Source organism: Ammospiza caudacuta, chromosome 2 (assembly GCF_027887145.1).
Source record: "Ammospiza caudacuta isolate bAmmCau1 chromosome 2, bAmmCau1.pri, whole genome shotgun sequence".
Classification (NCBI taxonomy): Eukaryota; Metazoa; Chordata; class Aves; order Passeriformes; family Passerellidae; genus Ammospiza; species Ammospiza caudacuta.
Window position 1 is genome coordinate 40,356,761 of NC_080594.1, and position 26,657 is coordinate 40,383,417.

Below are 26,657 nucleotides of genomic sequence, written 5' to 3' on the forward strand. Positions count from 1 at the left end.
CCAGTCTTATTACAGGCAGAAAAGAAATACACTTTGTAACTAAAGACAGGTTCATTGTTGGAATGCTCAAAATCTTAACTGTGTGATTGAAGAATGACTGGTCTCTACTATTAAAGAAAAAAAAAAGAAGAAATTATAGTGCAAACCTTTCAATGGAAAAGAAGTTATAATATTTATGAGCTGTTTCTCTTCCTGGGATCTCTGTTATCCAGCAATGCCCCTTCTCCAATCATCCCATATCAGTAGTCCTCTACACCACATCCCATGCCTCAGTTTTCAAGGCCCCTGCATGCATCCCTCTGCAACAGGGCACTAGAGTCAGCAGTAGGTTGCTCTACATAGTAAACCTCTTTAGTTTTAGTAGTTATGTAAAAAATAATGTCTATAACAAGCAACTACAGAATGAGAAACAAGCTAAACCAAGTAAGGCAAGAGCCACCCGGACATGGGAAAAGTTTTAACAGCCAAACAAGCCAGAACAAAGCTGCAGGCAGGTTAAAAGATTATACAAAGCAAGCCTGGCAGGTTCTGGGACCCTGCAGATCTGGAACGAAGCTTCTGCCACACTACCAGCCACAGGAATCCTGTGTTCATTGGACTGTCAGCAGAGATCAGCATCTGGGTACTACATGGGGGAGGGTCCCAAGTTTTCTGAAGAAAAATCATTAAGCACAGCTATTTATCCATAGTCATATGCACACTTAAGTGCCCAGTCGTGGTAACCTGAGAAATGGATGAAATTAACCCAGCTTTTCTTTCGGTATTTTCAAACCACCTCTGCTCACCCAATTCAGCCAGACAGGATTTTGGTTTTGCAAACACCATTCTTGTCATCTGCATTCTGATGAAAGACAACCTGCCTGAGGATCAGATACTTGTATAGGATTCAGAATGCGACTGCAGGACTTGGCACTTGCCTCTCAGGCAGCATGACACTGTTTTGTACTAAAACACAATTACCAGAATATGGAGAACCTTTAGCAAAATCTATCAGCTCTCTAACAGCTACTGCTCAGTCTGCACAAAACTATACTTCAAACTTCAGTGAAGAACACCTGCAATGCATGGAGTAAAAGGGAGGATGTACAATGCCACAGGTTGCAATACACTCCTGAATAGTTATGCTTACTGAAATACCCTTATGGGGCAGTTTAAGGTAAAACGTAAGTGCATTATATAATGCAATTGTGAAAAGCAAAAACTCATTAAAATTACACATGGTTTAGCTTAAGAATTATGTGCTCAGCATTTGGGTATTATCACTAAACCACACTGAACTTTTGGCCACTTTTCACTGTACAAGTCCCAACTGTACTCAGGCAATGTGAGTCAATACAGCTGTTTAATTATAAATGCACATGTTGAGCTTATTATTGAGCAAAACAAGCACCGACTCTGTGCTCACACAGCAAGGAGGTAAACCCTTACAAAGGTATGTGAGAAAAGTATAAAACACTGTTAAGTTCAGCTGTTGGGAGTTTTCATTTGCATCACCCTTAGCACATCTTCTCTGAATTATTTTTCAACAACAAACATGTGACAATCTTTTTCTTAAAAGCGTATTTTCAACTACATTTCACTGTCCTCCATTCATCTTACCAACCTTCTCTTTACAGCTGTTAATTGCTCATGGAAAGCACAAGCATCCCACTTAAGTTATCCAGTAAAGTAAAACTCTGGTAACAGAAGAGCCAACAAGCTTCCAGTTCACAAAGCTGCAGTTAAAGAACTTAAACTACCTCTTTACTGTAGGTTTTGAACGTGAGTTGAGACTCCAAATGTTAACTGCTTTGACTATGAGCAGAACGTTTAAAATTTGGGTTGTTTATATACATAATGATATAACCTGATTACAAGGCATTCCCTTAAAAAAACCCCTAAATTAAGTCCCTTGGGGTATAGAAGCACACTGCATCAACTCTGCCTTGTTATACACAAGCCTGATTTCCAATTAAGGAGGAACAAATTAGGTTAAGCACATTAGCCTAGAAGTATATCAGGTTAGTTTTTTTCCCAATCATAGAATTCAGCAATAATATTGCAGTATCAGTATTTATCACAGGTTTAAATCACATTTCTGAGAACAAGGTTTCTGGACTAAAAATATTTCACAGATCATTGTAATGTAAAAGATCTGCCTCTAGGTAGCTTTAAATGAATTTTGTTGCAATGCAGCTTTAAAATTTAACAAGGAACTAATTCTTCAAATACTTGTTTCTAGCAGGTAACAAAAATATTTTATTGAAAAGGATGCTTCATTTTCTGCTTAACACTCATTTGACTGTGGATTAGTTTGTAATGTCTGTGACAATACATTGGTTACCCTCTGGTCAAAACATCTACACAAACTTTGGGAAAAGCCCAAGTATTTATTACCATAGAAGATATCAGGCTTCAAGAGGTGAACCCTTTTCTACACTGAGTGAATGCCAGAGGTCTTGGAAAGTTATCTTCTTCTTCTAAGAAACCAGAAAAAAAAATTAAAGCAACAGTACCATCAGCAACTTTAGAAACAGCCACTGTATCTGGAATTATTCCACTTCTGTTCCGTTAAGTTTGTGACAGATCAAAAGTCTTGGACTGAAGTATTTCTGTGAATGTGACAGGCCTCCATCTCAGCAACCACACTCAGATTTCTGCAAAACTCATATCCTGACTGGGCTGTAGCTTTAGAAAGCAACAAGCAAAGAAAGGAACAACAGGTGGGAAAAACCCCTTGGCGATGCAATTTCACTCCTATATAGACCTACATGTGGAAAATGTCCACTGACAGTTTACTTCAACAACCATGCTGCAAACAGGGAAGTTCACACCCATAACAAAAGGAGTCAAACACAAACCTCAAATGCAACCAGCACGTAATAAGAATTTTATTGGATACATTTAGAAAAAAACTAGAGCATGAAGACATGAGATTAATTTCTGCGTGTACGTTTTGTGAATGTGCAGAATCAAACAGCCATGCAAAAAGTCATCTCCTCTTCAACTGTAATTCAAGACTCTTATAATGCCAAAATGATTACCACCCTTAAACAGTGTTCCAGACACGTAACTCATTACTTTAAAAAGGATCTCCTTCCTGAACAGAAGTACAAAAAATTTAGTAGCAAATTGGGAAAGACCAATCATTAACAGATATAGTATTTAATCAATACTCATGCCATGTTTAAAGAATGCAAGCCAAAAATGCATCATTATGTAGAATAGGTGTATTTTTTTCTGAAGGCAAAATTCCTAGTAAAACTAATTCCTAAACTACTGAAATGGTGACTTGATAATGTACACAATCCAGAATATACCATCCAATGGAAGATTATTCTGTCAAGTTGTATCAGCACCTTAGAGTCAATATAGCTGATCAGCCCTGTGCTTAGCAATGTATTAACATTTCACATAAATTCCAATTCCTCCAAGAAATGTTCTTACAGATACAAGAACACAGAATTGTTAAGACTGGAAAAGCCTCTAAGGTCACCAGCCACCAAGGCAGCACCACCACCATGTTCACCATTAACCCATGTCCTCAAGTGCCATACCCGTATTTTTTTTAAACGCCTCCAGGCACGGTGACTGCACTCTTCCCTGGGCAGCTTGTTCTAATCCCTGACAACCCCTTCCATAAAAACTGTTTTTTCTAACAATCTAAACCTCCCCTGGTGCAACTTGAGGCCATTTCCTCTCATCCTCTATCACTTTTTACCTGAGATGTAATGTTAGGTGTGAAATCTGTTAGATAGGAAAATGGGCTTATACATGAGGGAAAATATTAGGATTTCTGTCATAAACTTGTATACCCATGCAATTTTTTGTATAATAAAGGGATCATGAAGGTGAAGTTTTATATGCACCTGGACAGTCAGCTCTAACTCATGTGACATGCTTGTCTACATGTGTAACACATAAACCCATACTGAAACACACTACAGCTCTTAAACACTCATTTATAAAAATATAGTCAGACTGTATCAACTTATTTTGATAAGTACAGCACAAGATCTGAGAGCATGAAAAAAGGATGAATTCAACACTGAATACTCCTGCTCATATTGGTTTGCAATATAGTGTCATATTATTGAATGCTTGTGATCAGATATCACTTTGCTTCCTTGACAAATCTTGCTTTTGAGAAAGTAGCCATCATGATTGGTTTAGTACACCACAGTTGGCCTCCCTTCTCTCCATACTTACTAATAAAAGTTACAGCCAAGCCAATATTCCATCAAAGTGTTTGCTACCACTATGCATGTCAGGATGTCATTGCATGAAACACCAGGAACAACCCTTGGTGTGTTGAAGCCTGTTGTGAGCAACTGCTCAAATACAGTGAGTGATACAGCTCTTGGAGTTTCAGGATAGATGCAGACATACGGTTATAAAAAACTGCTAAGAATTGCTGCAGTTAAACAGACAGCTTATGGCAGTCAAGGCCATCTGAAGGGTTTTATACTTTTATTTTGAAAAGCATCCCAGGGCACAGAAACTATGCTGTTATTGTACGATCTGTACTTTCTTGCCTGACCAAAGCTGGTGGGGTTTTCATGGGTCCTTTAATTTGTTTGCTTGCTTTTTTAACAGGTAAGCTTTAAAAGTGGTTGTTTTGCCACTGATGGGGGGTGAGTCATTTTAGAACACCTGAAGTATCTTTTAGCTTTGTTCTGAAAGTATGAACAATAGGAGAAGAACAGGAGGAATAAAAAGCAAAAGCAAAACTGGGGACTGTGTTCACAGGAGCTTTCTCCCACTTATGGTCAAGGTGACTAAGCTACCAGCAGAACATAGTTTGGAAGAGTGTAACAAGTAGTTAAAGGATCCCAAAGTCTGCAGCATTCACATGAGATGGCCCATTCATCCACATTTCTCTCTATTTGTTAGTGCACTAAGGCAGAATACAACTTACTGAAAAACAGAAATTGTTTTCCCAAGGAATTCCATTTTCCATGTAGTTCTTTAAAATAGGTTTTACATTACATAAACCTAATGCACATGAGGATGCAAATTAAGAGAAAATATGTTTTCCATATTTTTTAACATATTTAGGATATTTATATATCCATATGCATAGACACATTTGAACTTGCTTGTTAAACAAGAACTTTATCCTGGCATTTAAGCACTACTAATTTTGCTGTCCAAGTTCAGATTTCTGCACCCACCAACACAGATGGCATGCTAGTAGCTACAGCTATCTAGAATTTTTCATCCACTGATGTTCTCAGTGTCACACTAACTAATAAGTACTCTACTTGTTGGTTCAGAACACATCAAGGAACATCTGTTCAATTTTCAGAGGACCACCTGGCAGGCATGTATTTTATAAGCTTGTACCCTATCACTTTGCAGTACCTGACATTTTCAGATTTAAAAAAAAAAAGAGGAAAAAAAGGCATTATTAGAGGTTAACAGAATCTATACAGAAGAACTCAGAGCTGAAATTTTCTAAAAGGGCCCAAAGGAGCACACAGCCATGCTCAAACTAAGTAGTTGAAGACAAAGGATCTTGAGATTAAGGTAGAGAAGCACCAAAACAATTTTACGCGTGTGTACACATATATTTATATCACCAGTGTTACCTTCTTGGTGTTCAGGGATGGTTTCTTTGGTAATGTATTTCCTACTACTTTAAGCATGAAGTAGGATTTCAAGTACTGTTAGAGACAGAAATCTGAGTCAAATCATACCTACTGGAAAACAGCAAGATTCTCAGAAATCTGCATTTCACTTCAGAATGCCTTTACTACACCTTGCGTTTCTCCTGACACTATTCCAGGTCTGCCAAGGCTGGTAGATGAGCATCCATGCATTTAACAATCCACAAACCCTCTTGTTTACATATACAGGATTAGGCACAATAAATGGTGTGCATTTTTTATTACTTTAATAGGAAAACATCTTTATTTCAGCTGCAAGCCAAATTTAAGAAACTATTCCAACCAGAAATAGAAAGTAATGTTACTGAGTGTGTTGCTGCCTGAATTAAAAAAAAAAAAAAAAAAAAAAACATCTTTACAGCTATCCTGTTTTCAGCCACACACCTTTACTGATGAACTGAAAACAAAACTAAGGTCTTGATTTCTAATTACAGTCTGCTCAAAAGATACAGTATTCTTCTGAAGTGTTGAGTCAAAGGTACAATTACAATATGAGACAGATTGTAAAGCATGTTGTTTTCCTAAGTTTTGCCCTGTATATAACTGCGCTTCTTAGATGACCATCCTCAGAGTCAAGAGATACACATATCTATTTGGAAATTGTTTTACCAAGACACTTACAGCGTGTCCTGGCTTCTCCTACTACACATATCCATCTACTTTGAGAAGAATCTTGATATTTTCAATGCTGTAAAATAGGACAGACTATACATTCTAAAGGCTGCCAAATATATACAGCACTTTGGTAATTTTACAATAGTTTGCTGTTTGCATACTCTTCACAGATGAAATGCTAAGTTATACAGCCATTTCACTGTCCATTTGCTTTTATATTTAACTACTGAAACAGCAAATATAAAAGAGTAAAAATAATCCCTTCTTGCCACCTTTTTTAAAATTTTAACCTGATCTGCTTTGATACATGAAAGACAGCAGGAGTCAGCAGTACTGAAATCCTTGGAATAACACCATTCATTTCATTCCTACATAAGCCAACAGGTACTGAAAGAAAACTTCGTTTCAGAACATGAAAGTCTACAAGCGTACAACTTCCTATTTCTGTTTATGTAACCTTTTACTCTAGATGTAGAATTACATGCCAATCAGTTCAGTCTCAGATTTTTGTATCTGCATTACTGTAAGCTTCATAACAGTGTTGAATTTAACACAGGCTACCAAATGCATTCAGACTAAACAGAACAGCTGAAAAACAAAGACACTCACTGCGAACAGAGAGCACATCTACTGGGATAGTCAGTGCATGGAAGGGAAGGCTGCAAGCAAAGGGCAATAGCTGTTTTACTCCAAATTCCCATGGAGACATCACATCTAGCATAAACATACCCATGAGAGCAAGAGCAGAAATAACTGTTACCCTTTCAAGTTTACACCCCCATTTGCTGTGCGTCAAATTTCTTTCTAGAAGGGAACAGATGAACTAGCATTAAAAAAAAAAAAAAATCTATATAAAAGTTAAATATTTGATTACAGTAGCAAGTCACCACTTCATTATGGAAAATAACTCGTCTCTTGGAATTGTTATTGATCTGAACTCTCCTGTTTTGGTTGTGTGTTGGAGACTGGTAACTCCAGACTTGCCCATAGCAGGGGCTCTGCTTTTCTCATGGTGAGCTCAATCTTAGTAGCGGTCATGTTCACGTAACTCCTCTTTACATCGATCACCTAGAACAGTAAAGGTGTTTCATGCTTTAATTTAACAGATACTGGGGATTTAAGTTAGGGAGTACCTCATCACTAAATTTCAGTAGATGTTTAGGTAGATGAAGAACCCTCTAGTATCTTGAAAAATCAAGACTGTTTCCCATTCCCAAGCTATGGAATGCTTATGGCATAAACATATGCCGATGCATATCTAACATACATTGGCTAACATACATAACCAAGGGTTTTCTGCAATACCACTACCATGGTGCTGGATCAGAAAGGACCTTGGAAGGCCACCTTCGGTACAAAGCAATGCCCATTATGATGTCACACTTTATCTCCAGGATCATTTTATTCAGATTTAAATGTAATTACTCAATGTCATGCAACAGAAATTATTTCAAAAAACAGAGTAATGAGGAAAACCACACCATTTTGAAAGAGAAAAAGCTAATGGCTTATGCTTCGGTTTCCTTTTGGGGTTTTTTGTTAGATTTTTTGTTTGTTTCTTTTTAATAGAAAACATATTTTTATACTTACTCCCCATAACTTCACAGTACGGTGAAACTCCTTTTCTCCTTCAAATACAATATGGATATTTACCTTAACAGGAAAAAAACCCAAATAAATAGAAAAGTTTATCATGTTAATAAAACATCTGACACCCTGAGCATGTTTAAACAGAATAGGACTTTAGGACTTGGATCCTACTATGACCAAAGTGATAAAATTATCCCTCTGAAATAGAGATGAGTATCTATTTTAATAGATTATGATACAGTTGCAATCAACAGTGACCACTGGTATCTTATCATTTTAGATTAAGAAATAAGAGAGGCATTTAAACAGCTGTTTAATATTAGTAGCTGTGAAACAGCATACAATGAAGAATGGTATCAAATTACATTAAGTCAAATACAAGTAAATGATGACTCTATAATTATTTATACATATGGTGATGAAAACCCATCATGCTTGAGTTTTAATTATGGAAGTCAAATCAAAGATTTTTTTTTGCATACTTTATTGCAGCTTTAAAAAAACCCCACACATTAAAGTGCAGATGTCCAAACAGAAGGGAGAAAAAAGCTATACATACTTGAACAAACACAAATGCCAAGAAAAAGCAGTTACTCAAAAAAGAGTCTTATGCTATCTCTGCCTTGTAAATAAAACTGAGCAGATTTTCCTAGGTTCAAGTTGCTGAACTTAAGGTAGAGGCTCACCATTGTGCTATTAGCTTCCACGTAGCTCAGATCAGGGACAGAGTTTTTAGCATATACAGAAACAGTCACTTCTCCTCCAGTCTGGTGCCAATCATGCCTGCATGGAACTACTTTAGTACCCTATATAAGGAAAAAAGTATAGGAAGAAAAAAAGACTTAGAATTACATTTGAATATGTTTTTACAAGCTTAACAGCATAAATGCCCAGGACTTTTTTTAATAGCTAATTAGCACAGCTAATAAAGGACTGTATTTCATCTTCACAGAAGACTCAAGACTCCACTTCCAATTCTTTTTACTAAGAATTTCAGTATCTCCCTCTCAAACAAACTACAACAAAAAAAAATGTTGTACTTGGTGGATCAACTTCCTTTCCAAGGCTACAGTTAGCCAGTAGGTTATAAAAAAGAACTGAACACAGAGAAAGAATACTGTGACTCCAACAATGCTTCATAGTCCTGCAAAAAAAAAGTATTACTCTCTGTTCTCCAATGCAGAAAAAGCAAGTAAACTGTGAAAAAAACCCTCAAAATAAAAGCAAAAAGCTAAGGTAAAAAACCCCTTGCTGGATAGAAGCGGATTATCTCAATACACATACAATTAATATTCTCATGGTTTCTTTAAATGTGGAGAAACTCTTTAGTCTTTTTCTACACTCTCCTGCTTTAGACTCACCACTTCAACTTTTTTTTAATCCCTACTTTTTGCACTTGCAAATAGTTCTTGAACAAAAATATAAATATTCAAAGCAAGCAGCAATTATAAGATTTAAAAGAAGTAAAGGATTTATGAAGTAATTGCTCTGGAATGAAGTCATGAAACTACACTTTTTATAACTTATTTTTCTTTTCTTTTGTTAAATATTCATGATGTTTGCAGTGTCAAACCCTTTTTGCCTCAGCAACAGACAACACATTCATAACAAGAACTTTTTGTTCACCTGTATCCATCACGTGACCAAATACAATATTCTTAAAGAATCAGTTACTCCTGTACCCCACACTACTTCACACTCCATTTCTCAGTTTTCCTGCTATGTACATTATGTAGCTTCCACATTATGTCAAAGGTGGTGATCTGTAATAGGTCAGCTAAGGTCAGCTACAATAATAACTCAATCAAGCTACAAACTACATTTCAGTATTCAAAATTCAGAATAGCCAGTTACAGAATGCAATCTTAATGCTACTTACTGCATCCTTTTTAGTCCATACGTGTGTTCCTCTTGTGCAGCCTTCTTGAGCTAAAAATGTATTGAAGTCAGAAGTTTTTCTTTTACAACAGCTCCAATACTTCATCCTTGAAAGTTCGCAAAGTAATTAACAAACAATATTTAGGACACTGTTTACAGTGAACATTTAAGCTCTTTCTTTTATGCAGGATTACTGTTACTTCCGTATACTCTTTTCAAGCATTGTCATTTTTGATAGAAGAGGGAATAGAGAATAAATCAAGGCAACATTTACGAAGAAAGTAAGAATACACAATAAACTAGTTATAAAGACCTGAAGTTAACTGAATACTAACTCTTCACAGAACAGAGGTACAAAAATGGAAGTTAGCTGAATACTAACCCTTCATGGAAAATAGGTACACCAGAATGGTATATACATACTTCTTCTGTGCTGTGCGGTCCTTCATATGTCTGGTGGGACAAAGCATTTAAAGAGTATTACTGCTAAGGATTTGGAGCAAGGAATAAATTAAAACACAACAAAACCCAGAAATAATGACCAAAGTACGACAAAGCTTTTGGGTAAATACTCTAGATTTAATGGCTTGTTCTAGCTTTTCAAAGTTAGTGTTCAACCTTCCTTCACAGAAGGTTCTCTGGCACTGCTAAGAAGCTGTACTTTATATTAGTTCAGTGGCATACATCAATGGTGACACCACCTATGCTCATAAAGGTTACTGCAGATCCTCATAGAGATTTTTGTCTTTAGAATACTCTGAGTATTCAGAGAAAACAAGAACTTAACTTGAAAATAAATTAAATCTGTCATTCATAAAACACTTGGATTCTTTACAGAAAGTAAAAATAAACAATATACAACTTAGCCACTGAATATCAGGTCAGTTCTTCCCAACAAAAAGACTGCCAAAGTTCTCCTCCCACCAGAGCTTCAGTAGATAATGCAAAATCTGCCAGGTAAAATAGCTATTTAAATTTTACTGTCCCGTTTTGTACAAAACAAGCCTGTCAGTGTAATTTTCACTTAAAATGACTACATAATATAATGACTAATTTTGGTACTAGATGTGTTAAAACACTGACTTTTTAATTCTTCTTGAAGGAAGCATTAACTGTTAAGATCTGTAGATACTTCTGATCTATACACATTATCAAGAGCAACTCAAGTGTTATCAGTAAGCCACCTCTCACCAACACTATATTTAATATGTTAAGTTGAAACACCTCAGTACCATGGATTTGACAAGCTCACTAATTAGAAGTTCATGACAGGCTTAGGAAAAAAAATCTTCAACTTTCTGCGAACAACTCACATTTGTTCATACTAAAGCATGCTATCAAATATGCATTTGTTAAACCCAATGGACTTTGTGCCTTTTCCAAATTAACTTGTAGCATACAAAAACCCAAAACTGCTCACTTAATAGCTGAGCAGCTGCATTTAGAGTACAACTAAACCACTTACTTTTGAACAGCCTGCATTTTTACATGCCGTCCCAATCTTGATTTCATCACTATCTTCCTCTGTAAACAGATTATTACAGAAAATAGCAAATGAATTATATAATCGACTGAACACTTTGCTTTATTAACAACTAAAATGAGCCGAGGAGGAGATTAGAAAAACCTTCCTCTTCAAGATTCTATTTTTTGCCTGACAGTGAAATCTGCTAGAGAGGTAGAGAGAAACATTCCAAAAGCTGTATTACCTATGCATCAAATTCTAGGCTCGGTATCTTTACACATTTTAAGTGGGGTAAATAAAAAAAGATGAAGAGGATCATTACAATCACAGGGGAAGTGAACAATCATTCACCTAGTTCAGTTTTGTAAAACCAAGAATGTAAAAGGCTTCAACTGCTGTATATAAATGCACACAAGGAAATAATTTGGCTACCATGGAGAAAGAAGAGCTAAATTAGCTTGGCACAAGAACAAAAGAGCATAAAACAGCCACAAGCGTAGGCTGAAATTATAAAGTTACTTAAGGAGCAGTATAGTTCTGGAACCAAATTCCAAATAAAATGTGGGAAGAAGAAAGAGGAAAAACAGACAAGGGAGAACCAACTAGTCTTCCAAGGAATTCCACCAATTTATGAAGGCTTTATATGATACTGTCTCTGCAATAATAGGAAGTAAAGCTCATTTCTTGGTAACTCTGTCAGTCACATATTCAGAAATGGATGTTCCCATTACTGACATTCTAAACAAAATCTTAGAAAAGACACAGTTCAAATAATGCTAATGACAATGAACTGCTCCTGACAACCAAGTCTCCATGTTACCCACATCTGAACTTCAACCATCATTTCCTGGACTGGAAGGTATTTCAGATTATTAAGGAAACTATCACTTCAGAAATGACAAGATCAGCATTTCATTTATTTTTGTGACACTTAGCATCACACACCTACTTAATCTCCCTGTCTCCTTACCTTTTCTCCCTTCATTTTCTGATGACAGTTTCAGTTTATCGAGAGCTTGTTTCAAGGAAGCTGACACTTTCAGCTGCAAATTTGTCATTGGCTCATCTGGGCTAAAAAAATCCATGTATTAGTGTCAACTTACTTCATGAGAAAGAATTTATAGAAAACAAAGTAGTAACTTTTAATCTTCCTACAAGGCTCTTCCTTTCAAACCTCCCTTCAACAAACAAACTACAGTTGTAAATGCCAATCTGTACTGTTCATGAAAAAACAGACTAGAAACTTAGAAGGCAGTCAACTGGAAATCCTAAATATTCTACAAAAATAAAAATAAATCAGAGATACTAAGGAATCTCAATAGAAGCGTCCCCAAATTATTTTCATTACTGTTTAAAATATTTAAAACAGTTTCTAGTGGCATTTTAAGCTATGAGGTTATAGACTTCAATTTTCACTTATTGTGTTGAAAGATCAAGCAATTCTTTTTCATAACCAGAATTCTTTTCTCATATTTTGAAGCTCAGGATAACAACATCACTTCTACCAAAACCAAGGTCTTCTAAGGTTAATTTTAGAATTTCTAGACTTCATGAAATGTACAACACTGAATAACCAAGCAAGCTTTAACTTGACCAACTGACTACAAATTAGGAAAACCTTAAGTTGCATATACCGTACCTTGGTCTCTTAATTGTTTCCAATGGTTTTGGTGCCTGAATTATGTGTTCTTGAAATTTGGGTTTCAGTTCAGCTAGCTCCTTTCGCTCAGAGGTAGTTTTGACTTCTGGTTTAACAGGCTCAGGTGGTTTCTCGCTGTTATGGAAACCCTTTGTACAGCCCTATTGTGGAAAGCATATGTTTTAATTTATATATAAATGCAGTTTAGTGCACATACATTACAAATCAACAAAAACTGCAACAAGTCTTCTTGACTCATTTCTTCAGCTCCATCTTTTCCTGTAGCCCACTCTTAACACTGGCTGCAAAGGAAACCCTACCACTAAAGTGGAAAATACTCTCATTTTCTATATAAGTTAAAAGAAAAACACATACTTTGTGTAGTCAAGAAAGAGGCAATAGATGCTGACCATTCTTCTTAATTAGCAAGCAGTTCTAGCCAAACCTATTTTGATCATTTTAACAAAGCTTGAAAATGAGCTTTGACTTCAGCATTATATGAAAAAAAATAGAGCATATAAGAATTAAGACAGTTTCAATAGAATTAGGCTAATTTAAAACATGTAAGCACATGCACCATTTAATATTAATCACTGTCACTTGACAAGTATAGAAATTGTAAAGAATCATGAGTACATACCACAATGCTTAAGAAGTCAGAAAAGTCTGTTGTTCTCCTCTTACAACATGACCAGCCCTACAAACATTTTGGAAGAGAAAAAACATAGGCATGACCACTGAACTTGACAACAGCTTTAAAAATGCAAAATATTTATTATTTTTCTTTAAAAGATGTGGCATATCAAAATTAGCAACTGTTTTCTTCCCTACTGTGGACAATAGTATCATCTGCATTTTTAAAAGTCAGGGAAGTCTTATAGTTTGCTGGTGCTGACTTAATCAAAAAGTTCAGTAAATGTGAGGCAATACTTCCATGACAAGTTAGCTGCCAACTCTGTGCAACTGAGAACAGAAATGTTACTTCATCTGATTAAGTAACATGTAAGCAAAACAAACAAAGACTACACCTGAGACCAGGCTCACCTGTGGCTCAATGCTCAAGGCCCTCTTCCAAAAATGAGAGGGATTTATTTTTTTCCTTGAGCACCACTCAGATATTTCAATTTCTTATCTTCCACCAACAGAGTTGGATATGTGCATTGCACAGCTATCCAACTACATCAATCAAGAGCACTTTTTATTATATAAACCAGAAATTCAACTTTAGAGCAAATTGCCTTGCCACTGTGAATAATATATCTTAGAACTCAAAGAAGCTTATTAGAAGCAACAGATTGACTAATGCACCACTGCTTTGAAAGCTTAAGTGGTGCAACACAATGGGTTTTAGGTAGGTGGTTCTAAAATACCCTCAAAATATAAACTATTTCCACAACTGAGGAGACAAAAGGTTCATCCTGCCCACCTAGATTATCTAGAACTCATAGCATGAAGAAAACTGCACACTTGCAATTATGATAAATTTTTAATTAAGAGGCAAGAGGCAGGATAAGGAGAAGGAGGAAAGTGGTACTTGTTTGTAAACAGTGAGTATGTAAGAGAAAAAGGGAGTAAACATAAAGTTTTTAGCTAACTGAATAATTTCTTTCTTCATAATTATGTAGAAGATTTTTGTACTGTGCTCTGAGTACAGCTGTAATTTTGTACAAAAAATTTACCATTGTCTAAGCAACTGTACATTATTTGATCTAAGAGTGTTTGCCCCAGTTTGCCAGTGAAACACGATGGTTGATTCCAGAGTCAGGTATTGCAATATAAGCAACAGCTCAGAGCAAACACACTGCCCAGCACAAATGCAGAAGCTTTCACAAGGCCAAAAGACACCACATTGTTGAGAGGAAATGCACTTCCAGCAGAAGTAGTTCCTAAGTACTAAGAAAAAAAACAACCCACTCACTCCCTCAAAGCTCATCTAAACAGCAGTTTAGTGCTCTAAGAAAAGCCACTTAGGCTACATCAGTATTAATAAAGAGCCAGGCTCCATTTTTGGACACCAGAATTTTGACTACACACAATTAAATTATTAGAATGATTTCCAGCACTGTTTCAGCAGTTATGTCTGAAATGATCCCCTGTAAGCACTTTGTATGCATCCAGTAGATCCTTGAAGAGGGAAAACAGTTTAGCACAAAACCAAGGATGGGCTGTGCAGTTGGGCTAAGCACTGGAGACCCATGACAGGTACATTTAATTCTTCACTGAAGATGGAGCCCAAGAATCCTGGACAGTTGCATAAGAGGCAGGGGTGACCAGTCCCAATTCAACCAACATTCTCATTTGGCTGATTAATGAACATGACTGTGTATTACAGCAGACAAATGTCACATACACATTAGTGCCCTGGCCACATTAGACCACAAGCAGCTGCTCTGAATTCCAAGCAGGTTAATTAATTTAAAGAGTATGAAACCTCTCAATGGCTCCACAGTCCTATTTAGAGGACCTAATTACACTGCTGAGAGACCTAAAGTCAGTTAATCAACAGGAAACAGTCATCTAGACTTGCATGGCATTTAGACCATATGAGTGGAGTTTTAAATTTCTTTTTCAGGAATTAGTAACTGTGCTTTTCTAATTTCATGGGGTTGTTCATGATAGGCTGAACATCAGTTTCTCAACACTGAAAGATATGAAATTAAAAAGATGAAAAACCAAGCAGATAATAGAAAATACTTAAAAGGACAGATGCATACTTACCTTGAGAGCATCATGAAAAACGGGCACACCTGGATGGTATGTGCATGAACCTAGAAGACAATGATTATTATTAATATTGAGGCACACCAAGAATATTTATTCATATGATTACAAACCCAGCAAAAATGCCACATTCACAATTAATGTATGCCATGAGCTGTCCCACTTCCCTGAGGGCACATCATTACTCAGAAAAATCCAGATTCCTCCAAAAAAGCAATCTGAGTGCATATAATAAACATAAATAATGAGGTCTTCTTTCTTCTTGAGGATTACACAACACAAACTAGAAAGCAGGTATCTAAGACAAACTACTACTTCCATGAGGAACAAGGAAACTCTCTATGGATCATCCCCGCCTCCATCAGTAATCAGGCCTTACAGGTATTTTGCAGAAGTAAGAAGGTGACCCTATGGCTACCTGACAGACAGAAAACACTGATTTATGGCTTCAAATACATCTTTTTGAACCTGATCAGAGCTTTGTCGAGAAGTATTCTGTTAAAAAAGTCTCTTGATACAAATCATGAGTTCATGATTTGAACAGCAACTACTTCGTTTTCTTTAAATGTTTGTAGAATCCTAAGCCACCTAAGGATTTGAACCCAAGGGTGAGTCTTCCACATGCAGGCAATTTTGATGTATCAATACTAGTTATTACTAATAGATTCTGTACAAACACTACACTGTTTTTATGTGTATAATGTACAATCTCTATTAATGAAAGTGTTTGTATTCACAAATGTTTATCAACATTACACAGCTGTTCTCTTTTACTTGTATTCTTTTAACATGTAATAAAACTGCTGTGATTATATAACTTCTTACTGACAGTTACTGCATGGACAGTATTTTACTGACTTGACTAAGCACTATATTTTAGCCTTTAAAGCAAAATTAGAAACACTTAAAAGTGACACAAACAGTTACAAAGCACATAATAGGAAGCAAAAGAAAAAAATGATAAATAACTCCATTAGCAATCTGCCTACAGATATTTAATAGGAAAAAACCCAACCCAAATGGTTTTATCTTTTTTATAAAAATGTAGATTTTTAAAGAAACCTAATTTTGTACAATTTCCTTTGATTTTATATTCAGTGCCTGTGTTTAAAGCACTAATACAGTCTGAGGGATATCAGTTCCCACCTAAACTCAAAATGCACATATTTTAGGACATTAGTCCTCCAGCAAGACTTACAAATATTTCCATAAACCTCTACCAATTCCTTCAGTTTCAGCATGAAAAGCTAACACTGGCAAACCTCACAGGAAAATCAAAAAGGAAAAAGGTGGTTATTTTGCATAATGACCTGGACTTCATTGTTAAATCAAATAAAAGCAGAGGTTATTCTTTTCAAAAAGTATGAAAGTATGTCATTGTAAGTACCATGAGAGTAAAAATAAACTCTGTTTTGTAGCAAAGATTATTTCTGAGTCAGAAGACTTAAATGAACATTTCTAATTATTCACTAGAGAGATGCTGCTAGTAACAGCTACCGTTTTAGAGACCAGAACCATCACAAAATCAACTAACTCAGGGGTGGCTACGCTCCAGCTCAAGGCAGACACAGACAAGTGCTGGTGGTCCATCTGGCCAAGTGCAATCCATTCTCCTCACTCCCTGGAGCCTGCCCTGCAGTAGGTACCAGGTGGAGCAAACGACAGCCTGCTTGGCTGCTGCCTCCTGAGGGCCCTGCGTGCTCCAGGAGAGGAGGTGCCAGGACAAGGAGCTCTGCAGAGCCTCAGCAGAGCCAGCGGGTTCTGACCACTGAGCCTGCTAGAGCACAGCAAAGCACCAGCCTGTCTGTGCTCACACCGAGCCCAACAGAAAATTAGGATACAAGCAGATAAAAGCTTATCCTAGTTCTGATTTGTATGAGATCAGATTGCTGCAGCTCTTGGTTGCTATTCTACATTTTCACTGAAAAAAACCCCAAACAAACAAACAAGTTACCTCTCCACTGCTGTTAACATCTTCCCTTTACCAGGAACACCAAAGTATTTCCAAGCCATTTTCTCTAACCCTCAGATAATTTCTGGAGACACAAGTACTATAATTTATCAGGTTTTTGTTTGTTTGGAGCTTTTTTTATGTCAATTTCATAGTCAAACTGATCCTACCATGCACACACTACTATCACCTTACTGCTGCATCCTTAAAGCACTTTATTAGTCCTTTCATTAAAATATCAAAGTAGATATTTGCAGGGGTCACCCATATGCAAAACCTGGTTGTCTGCAGAGATCTGTAAATAATTGCATTTGCCTTCAGAAATGCTTAGTCTAGGGCACAGTGATTCCACTACACGTTCCAGCCACTTACTGAAACAAACTGCATGCCATGAAATTGTTTCCCCAACCCAAGCACCACAGAGCTAGCATATAGCCATGCCAACCTGACCTAGTTTACTACAGCTTGATCACAAACTGTAAAGAAGTGTTACTTTTATAAGGAGCACAAGTCACAAGTCCTAATAGGATTTCTTTTTTTTTTTTTTAAACAATAAATATCTGGTTTGCCTTTTGGGGCAAAGGGGTGTAGGGGACGGTGGTGGAATAGATCCCTAAATGTAAGCATTCCACAACTGTGCCCACTTCTGCTGTTACTAACATTAGCAAATCCTACTCAATATGTTGCCCCTGTCTATGCAAAACCACGTAGCTCAGAAAAATAAACACTCTTTATTGCCACGGTTCTAAACCATGAAAAATGTACAAGCTAGAACATGTTAGCCTACTTCTAGCCCTGGGGGTCACTAAAACTTAAATTACTACAAAGAGAGCATTCTAGAAATCCAACCAACACAGTTACTTTATAACCCAGGTGAGGGCGAGCCTTCTGAAAGAAAACTTAACTCACCCTTCTGCACCTCTGCGGAATTATGAAACCCCAAACGACAGAGGGGTTTAAATACGTTTAAACATGCTTCACTAGCTTTCTCAGCAAACACAGAAGCACTGCAAGCGCTCAAGGCACTTGGAAGAGCAGGCACATGTGTGCAATTCAGGCACATTTAATTACCTGCTGCAAGTCCACACACTTAAACTAAAAAAAAAAAAACAAAACCACAAAAAAACCCAAAAACAAAAACCAAACCAACCAGCCAACCAAACTAAAAACCAAAAACCCGCTGGTAACTGAGATGAATGCAACACCCACAGAGGCCGGCCCTCAGCAGAGAAGCCCACGCTGGCCTTGAGAGCCTTTGGCACACATGACAGCGCCGTGCAGCGCCGGGCCCGCCCCGGCCCCACACGCGTGTCCCCGGGCAGCCGCACCCGGGGCCGGTTGAGAGCCCCGCAGCGCCGCGGGGCCCGGGCCCGGCCGGGACGGGCTCACACCGCCCCGCAGAGCGCCGGGGCCGCCCCCGCTCCCCGCGTTGGCGGCCAGGGAGGCACCGCGCCCCGGCCCCTCCGCCGCCCTCACCCTCCGTGTTGTTCTCGGGGTCGAAGCGCTGCCCGCAGCCCCGGTTGTAGCAGAGCAGCGACATGGCCACGGCACCTCCTGCCCCGCCGCCCGGGAGAGCCCACTGGAACACGGCGGAAGGAAGAGGGGAGGAAGGAAGGAAGCCGGGCAGCAGCCCCGGGGGCGGGGCAGCTCCGGCGGCGGAAAGAGCCGGCCGGAGCCTTCCGGAATCTTCACGAAGCTTCGGGGGCCGGCGAGAGCGGGCGCGCGGCCGCGCAGGCGCTACTGTGGGGCCGCGGAACCGCCGGGCGCTGGGCCCCGCAGTGAATGGGGCCGCGGCTGTGGGCGAATGCTCGGCCTCCGGAGAACTTCTGCCGCTTTTGAGTTTGATTTGAAATAAATGTTTGTGTGTACGTATTAAAAGGCTGTCTCATCTGCACAGAAGCACAGATGCCAGCGTCAGAAGCCTATTATGAAAAACACTAATTTATGTTCTGTTAGTTCCCTGAAAGTTTACCCGGCGGCTCCTGACAGCTGACCAACTTACACATGCTCTGTGTAGTGTGCATTATAGAGGTTGCATTTAAAATCATAGAATAGTTTGCAGTGGAAGGGACCTTCGAGATTATTTAATTCCAACCCCACCACCATAGGGAAGGACACTTCACTAGACCACGGTGCTCCGAGCTCCATCCAACCTGGCCTGGAACACCAGGGATCAGGCATCCACTGTCCCACTGCCTCAGCACCCTCAAAATAAATGTTTTCCTACTACTGAGTCTAAAATTTTCAGTTTGAAGCCATTCCTTCTCTTGTCACTACATGCTATTCTAAATACATAACTACAGGCATCTACATTACTGTGAGCAATTACAAACTGATTCCTCCTAGTTAAACACCTACAGCACAGCTTTTAAAATAGAATTGCCCAGGTGTTTGTACAGACTATGAGAAATTCTGCATGCCTGCACAGAATGAACAAAAAAAGTGCCTCTTACAAAGGAGTTTCAGGATGCAAAAGGATCATCAGGAGACTGCTTCTGATGTAGCTCTGATCTTCTGCAAACTTGTGAGTTGATGCCTGATGTCTGCTGGCATCTTTTTATGTGTGTGTCACATAAAGGTACACATTTGTTTGAGCCATTGAATACCGAGTGCTTCTTTCTGATCTGCATTTCCTACTGAGGCATCTTGTAGTTTAAAGAAAAAAACTCCATTCTCTTGCTATTTACCAGAAGCCTTTTAGTGTATAAATGCAGGTGGTAATAAGAGTTTGGAAAGAAAGGGGATACATAAGAATGCTTCTATTTCTAGATAAAAGCATTATTTCTTTTTTGTTATATGTCTTTTAAAATAAGTAGAAGGTGGACAAAAATGTTGCATATGGGTGGACGTGCATCATTACATCATTACGTTATCAGTTCTTCATAAGGTGAAAAATTGATCTTAAAACATACAATTCATGTTTCCTTGTCAGTGAAAGTGCCACATGAAAATAAAATGGGATTTATATCCATAAAATAAGTTTTGTGGTATTTCTGTGACCGTGGTTGCATTTCAGCCATAGCGTGCAAGCATACATCCATTTTAGAAGGAGCCAACATTTTGCAAAAATGCAAAAAAGTTACGCTTCTGCAGAGGCAGCTTCAATTTCTGTTCAAAGAATATTTTTTTAAAATTCAGGAGGAGTTATTTTAGCAGTATGGTATTTACTGGATTAAACAGTAGCATTCCTATGACATTAGTAATGGAGTTTGCTTCTAACACTCAGAGGAGACTTGTGAAAATAAAAATACAATCCATGTGTTCCCAAAAAGTATCATGTATAGATTCCCCACCTAATTGCTGTCTCACTGATATGGAGACCTGCCTTTATATCTTCCAGACAGAAATCAAAAAAGAATGCATTTGCTTCATAATTCAAAATTCTACAGTGTATGGCATTAAAGAAAATTCACCTGAAGACTCAGTTTGTTGTTAATTTTAACACACACAGTCAGATCTCTGAAAGTGACCAAACTGTATCCATTGTCTTTGTATGTGATACTAAATAGAATGAGGTGTTTTGTTTCCCAGAACACTATAGAAGCAAATAATGGTTTGTAATAAGCTCTTGAAATTGTGTGTATTTGGCACAAAACAATACTAATTGACAGTACGTAATCCTCATCTCACAGAAGTCTGCACAGCTTCAAAAAGGCATTTTTTTGTGCTTGATAGGAAGGCATGAGAGGCTTTCAACAGTTTTGGAAAGGTAGAAAGGTAGAAAGTAACTTGTTCAAATAAGATTTAGATTATCATCTTGTGGGCATGACAGACTTAAATTTAATTTATTCCTATTTATTTTGTGTAGAATCTTTTCATTTGAGATTCAGAGTGATAAGGAATAATAGTGTAATGGATGATCACTGGATTTTGGTTCCGTAGAACTTAAAATATGAAAAGTACGTAATTTTTGTGTTTTGCCCTTTATTTTCAGTTTCAAAGTCTTCCAAAGTGTTGGATTCCAGAGTGTTAGACAAGCTTTTATGGTGCCTTTAGTGATTGGATCTTGTATTAGGTGTTATAAGATATCTTATCTAAGAAATAGTGAAAGATTTGTGGGTGCATGCTTTTTATTTTAAATACATCTGCTCTATTTTTCTCATGTCAGAAATGTTACAGTTAAAAAATTTTGAGAGCGGTGTTCTACCTTGAACAGACATATATATAACAGACAGAACACAGGGGAATAAACACTCTAGATTTTAGGTTTGTGTGATAGCAGAGGTATTAATATCCCCCCAACCCCCTTTTCTCCCCCCTTTTTTTTTTTAATTTTATTTTTCATTGAGCTAGATTCTGTGCAAAGATTTCCCTAAAAAAAGCCACCTTGAATTTCTGCCAGTTAAAATTCATTCCATCTCATCCACGGTTAATGGGACTTAGGTGTATTTCCAATGCATTTGAAATGGCATAGCTTCCTGTAGAACTGGAATCTGTAAAGAAACAGAATGTTTCAGCTCACTTCTCAAAATGCAGAATCTTTGTAAATTGGATTTCCTTTCCAGTTTGTTGACTGAGGAGTGTTTCATCCTGGAGTCTTCAAATCAGGAAATGTCCTGATTTTGTGCAGAACTGCTGAATATGGGATTGCAAAAATGCCCCAAACTAAACCAGTTTTCAGTAAATCTGAAGGAGGGAGAGAAGGTTTTCAATACTTAAGCTTCAGGTGAGAGCTCTGTTGCATCACACCAGAATATTTTTGTTTCTAACCAGAGGCAGAGGGCATTTTGGGCTCCTTCAATTTCCTTGGAACAGAGGGTGAGTCCTTGAAATTTAAATGGATTCTAAGGACTCATTTAAAATCAAGGCAGGTAGCTCTGTTTCAGATCTGAAAATATCAAAATGTGAAATAATTAAACAAATCCTTTCCTTAGGAAGCTTAGCAGACATTTAAAATACAAATGTAAATCCTTGTAAAGCTAAAAGCCAAAAGCCTGCAGAGTTTGCAAGAAACTGTCCTGTTCATCCGAATATGTTCAGATTTGATGGGCAGAACATCTTAAAATGTCACGTTTCATGGTGAGGCAGCACAACTGACTTTTTGGGAGAGAACACTTTTCTCCCCCTTCTGTAATTTTTAAATGCCAGGTTTTCCCAGGAGGCAAGAGAGATTAAACAGCATCCGCTTCTTATAATCCGCCAGAGTGCTTGCTGCTAAAGCACGACCTGAATTTAAGTAGATGCTTCATTAAGGCTCACCACCTCCTTTGATATCAGACTTTAGCACAGGCTTGCTGTGCAATTGTTGGAATTCATTTAAGGCAGAATTTTCAAAGGTAGTTTTCTAAGTAACCTAGCAGCTTGCAATATCTAGAAAACACTATAATGTTTTAGGCAGTTTTCAGAAGTCTGCTGTCAGGTGCTGCTAAGGAGACTGAAAATTTCATTACTGAGTTCAGTAGGATATGGGATAATATGTCGATGCTTCCCTATTTAAATTTTTCTAAGCCTTTGACCTTGCTGCAGAAAGTAAAACCCGTTTGATGCAATATGTACAGCCATTCTCCATAGTGCTGCTTTGTCATAACTTGTAGCAATGCATGTATTATAGTGACCTTTTTTATCCTTCCTGCAGCTGAAACAAGATTGAAATGCTACACAATCTGTGAATTATTAAACATAAATGCTATGTTGAAATTTAAAGAATTCAACTCCATAGAAGACAGAAAATAGTGAGATAATTCGTGTAGCTACATACAGCACACTAATGCTGTGACCCAAAGCAGTTCAAACACAAGTTGATGGATTACAGGAATACTGGTGGGAGAAGAACTGGAACTAAATATGCCATCCAGAGGGACTTTAGCAGACTTGAGAGGTGTGCCTGCATAAACCTTATGAAGTTCAACAAGGCCAAGTGCAAAGTCCTGCACATGGATCAAGGCAATCCCAAGCACAGGTCCAGGCTGGACCGAGAATGGAGTAAGAGCAGCCCTGAGGACTGGGGTGTGTTGGTGGCTAAGAAGCTCAACACAGCCTGGCACTCACAGCTCAGAAAGCCAGCCATGTCCTGGGCTGAATCAAATCAGCGTGGCCAGCAGGGTGAAGAAGAGGATTCTGTCCTGCTGTTCTTCTCTGATGAGATCTCACCTGCTGTATTCAGCTCTGGGGCCCTCAGCGCAAAAAAGATGTTGCCTGTTGGAGCAAGTCCAGTGGAGAGCCATGAAGATGCCAGAGGACTGGAACACCTCTCTTTTGAAGAAAGGCTGCAAGAGCTGGGGTTGTTCAGCCTGGAGAAGAGAAAGCTGCAGGGAGACCTTAGAGCATCTTTCCAGTACACAAGCAGGGCTGCAAGAGAGCTGGAGAGGGACTTTATACACAGACACATAGTGATGGGACAAGGGATAATGGCTTTAAAGGCAAAGTGTTCAGGTTTAGATTAGGTATTAGGGAGTTCTTTTCTGTGAGGGTGGTGAGGCACTGGAACAGGTTGCTTGGAGAATGGAAGTGTGAGAGGCCAGGTTGGATGGGGCTTTGAGCAGCTTTATCTAGTGGGTAGCATCACTTCCCATGGCAGGGGACTAGGTGATGTTTGGGGTTCCTCATCCAACTTAATGGTTCTATGAGTCTCTTGATCAGATATTTAGAAGTTACAGTATAGTAACATGTTCACTTTAACTTGGTGGATATTTTCATGGAGTGTTTGAGTTTCTATCTCCAGCTTTTTGTCCTTTTTTCTTCTTTTCCCTTTGAGGAGGTTGAAATCTGGTTGAAGTTCTGAGCACCAGTTTCAGCAACAGAAATGGCTTACATTACAAGTGACCTGGCCTTAGTTCTGGTAAATGATCTTTACTTTGCTCTTCTACACTTTCCTCATGAGTAGTCTCACTTGGTCAGTATTACCAAACTCATTCAAGGTGCTCTCTTGGACAGTTCCCCACATCTGATGTTGTTTTCAAAAGAAGGGTATTTTAAATGCCTAAATACACAGTGTAAATTTGTTTGTCATAAGGATTCTGAAACTTGAGTCTGACAGCTTCAGGCTTTTCTGGAGCTAATGTCTGGCTACTTACTGAAGAGCAAAAGAAAAAAAAGGCTGATTTTTTCGGGAGCTGCAGAAGTTTTAAGAATAAATTGTGGCAACGGAAGAAAAGGTCTAACAGCTAAGGAGGCTATGATCTGATTATGCTCTTTTTTTTCATTCATTTTACTGCAAACAAGTATATGCAAGTAAAAACAGCTATCTGGCATACTGATTACATTTGTTTCTGATGCGGTGAAGTTAGTGGGACTAATTGAACATGCAGTGGGAGAAGTGTGCAAAACAATTTACAAGACCACTTTGTGTGAAGTATTTTTCATAGTAGTGTTAACAATGGATTTCTCTGTTTATTGATAATGAAATAAATTGGATTGAATCACAACACTTTTTTGAGAGGGATCAGACGTGGAAAAAGCCCACTTAGTTTTATGCCAAGAAGTTTAATTTTGGTTATGAAAAATACAAAACAGAAGGGTTTGCAAAATGACAGTTTGAGTTTTTGTGTGTAACTCCTATTAATGTATTAAAGAAGATGGGGCAGTAACATGTGAAGAGTGCAGACTGAAAAACAGCAAACGCATTATGAACTCAGTGTGTGCTGGTTAAATAAGTGCTAAGAATTTCTGTCAGCCAGAAGGTGGTAGCAGAATTCTCCTGTAACAGCTCTGGATTGTGTTCCAGAAGGCATTCTCAATACAAAATGATTTTGAAATGCAGTTCAGAAAACATATTTTTTTTAGTAGCAGGAACAAATAGCACTGACATTTTTTTTTTCATTTGGCAGCATCTTTGAGTAGAAAAGTGTCTGCACTTATGCCTGAGATGTCATGCATTGGGAATGCATGTAGGATCTGTTACTTGAGTTTTGTCTCTGTTTTTTTTTGCAATTGTAATTATGGCTTTTACAGACTTTTTAATGCCAAAGGGAGCCATTTATGGGCTGGAATGACAAGAGATTTATTTTCCTCATAGTATCACAAGACTAGAAGATGTCAGTACCATGAGAAGCCCAGATAACACATTATTTCCATCCAGAGGAACTCTGTCATTCTTTCACAGATGTAAACACAAATGCAAAGAGTGATATCCATCGGCTGGGACTGATGCAACACCCCAGTCATACTCTTACCAAGTCTAACAACTTGAAGATGTAAAGGGATAGGTTTTTATTACTCTGTTTTATTGTTCTGTGATGGACTTTTGTCCATCACAATGGCTCTGTGCACATAGCCATTCCTATTTCAACAGAGACGCTCTTCATCACTGCAAGAAACTTGTGGGAAATTCAGGCTCTGGAGCACAGCCTGTCCCTCATTTTTTCTTAACCATTGTGTCACAGCTCTGATGATACACAGTACTCCTCTACAGACTTTTTTAAGAAATTGTTCTGTACCCAAGAGATAGTTTCTATGGTAACTGTGATTTTTGTGGTTTCTTGGGGTTTTTGGTTTTTTTAATTTTTTTTTAAAACTTACTGGATAGTTTGGAAATAGAGGAAGCAAGGCTTTAGTGTGACATTGGGAAGAGTCAGCACAATAAAATAACCCAGAAAAATAAAACATGCTGTGCTTGATCTAGCTACCAGTAACCTGAAACAGCAGTTCAAAAGAACATCAGTCTCTTACTTCTAAGCTGCCTGGCTTATAAGCAAGCAGGATGGAGCTGCTGGAGCTGTGCAGGAAAAAAAAAAAAAAAAAAAGGAGGAAGCTCAGAGCAAGCTCTGCCACTCTTACAATTTTGCACCTGATGGTCTTTTAAAAATTGGCTTTTTATAGTGACTGCAGCAGTCTCCTCTTACTGAAGTTTTGATTTAGAAAAACATTCACCTAGAAGATTAGTACAGACTATTTTATCATATGTGCTTCTCTCCCCTTTTGCTGTTTTTACAGTATAAATATGAAGTTGTTTGGGACACTGTGTGCAGAATTTGTAGTGGAGCCTCAACAATGACAGTGATGAAGATATGAAATTAACTGGTTTAAAACACAGGAGAAAATATCAGGAAATACAAATTATAAGTAGGCATGGATATCAATAGATATATAAATATTAGAATACACATATACAAAACATGGCAAAAACCAGGGCGTATATACTGTGTGAAGAAAATGCCAAGATACTGAGATAGTCACAAAATCCAAACATCCATTTTGCACATATGCTGGGAA

General features: G+C 38.0%; 1 protein-coding gene across 1 annotated transcript; it reads right to left on the reverse strand.

The window, feature by feature from the left end:
• Nucleotides 1–2,857: 2,857 nt before the first annotated feature.
• CHORDC1 (cysteine and histidine rich domain containing 1) lies at nt 2,858–19,093 on the reverse strand. Its single transcript, XM_058824670.1, has 11 exons — nt 18,984–19,093; nt 15,554–15,603; nt 13,476–13,532; nt 12,836–12,996; nt 12,167–12,267; nt 11,197–11,255; nt 10,114–10,184; nt 9,733–9,838; nt 8,540–8,659; nt 7,854–7,916; nt 2,858–7,331 (listed from the first exon to the last, which is right to left on the reverse strand). The coding sequence occupies exons 1-11, from the start codon at nt 19,045–19,047 to the stop codon at nt 7,188–7,190; spliced, it is 996 nt and encodes a 331-aa protein (XP_058680653.1). The 5' UTR covers nt 19,048–19,093; the 3' UTR covers nt 2,858–7,187.
• Nucleotides 19,094–26,657: the final 7,564 nt, after the last annotated feature.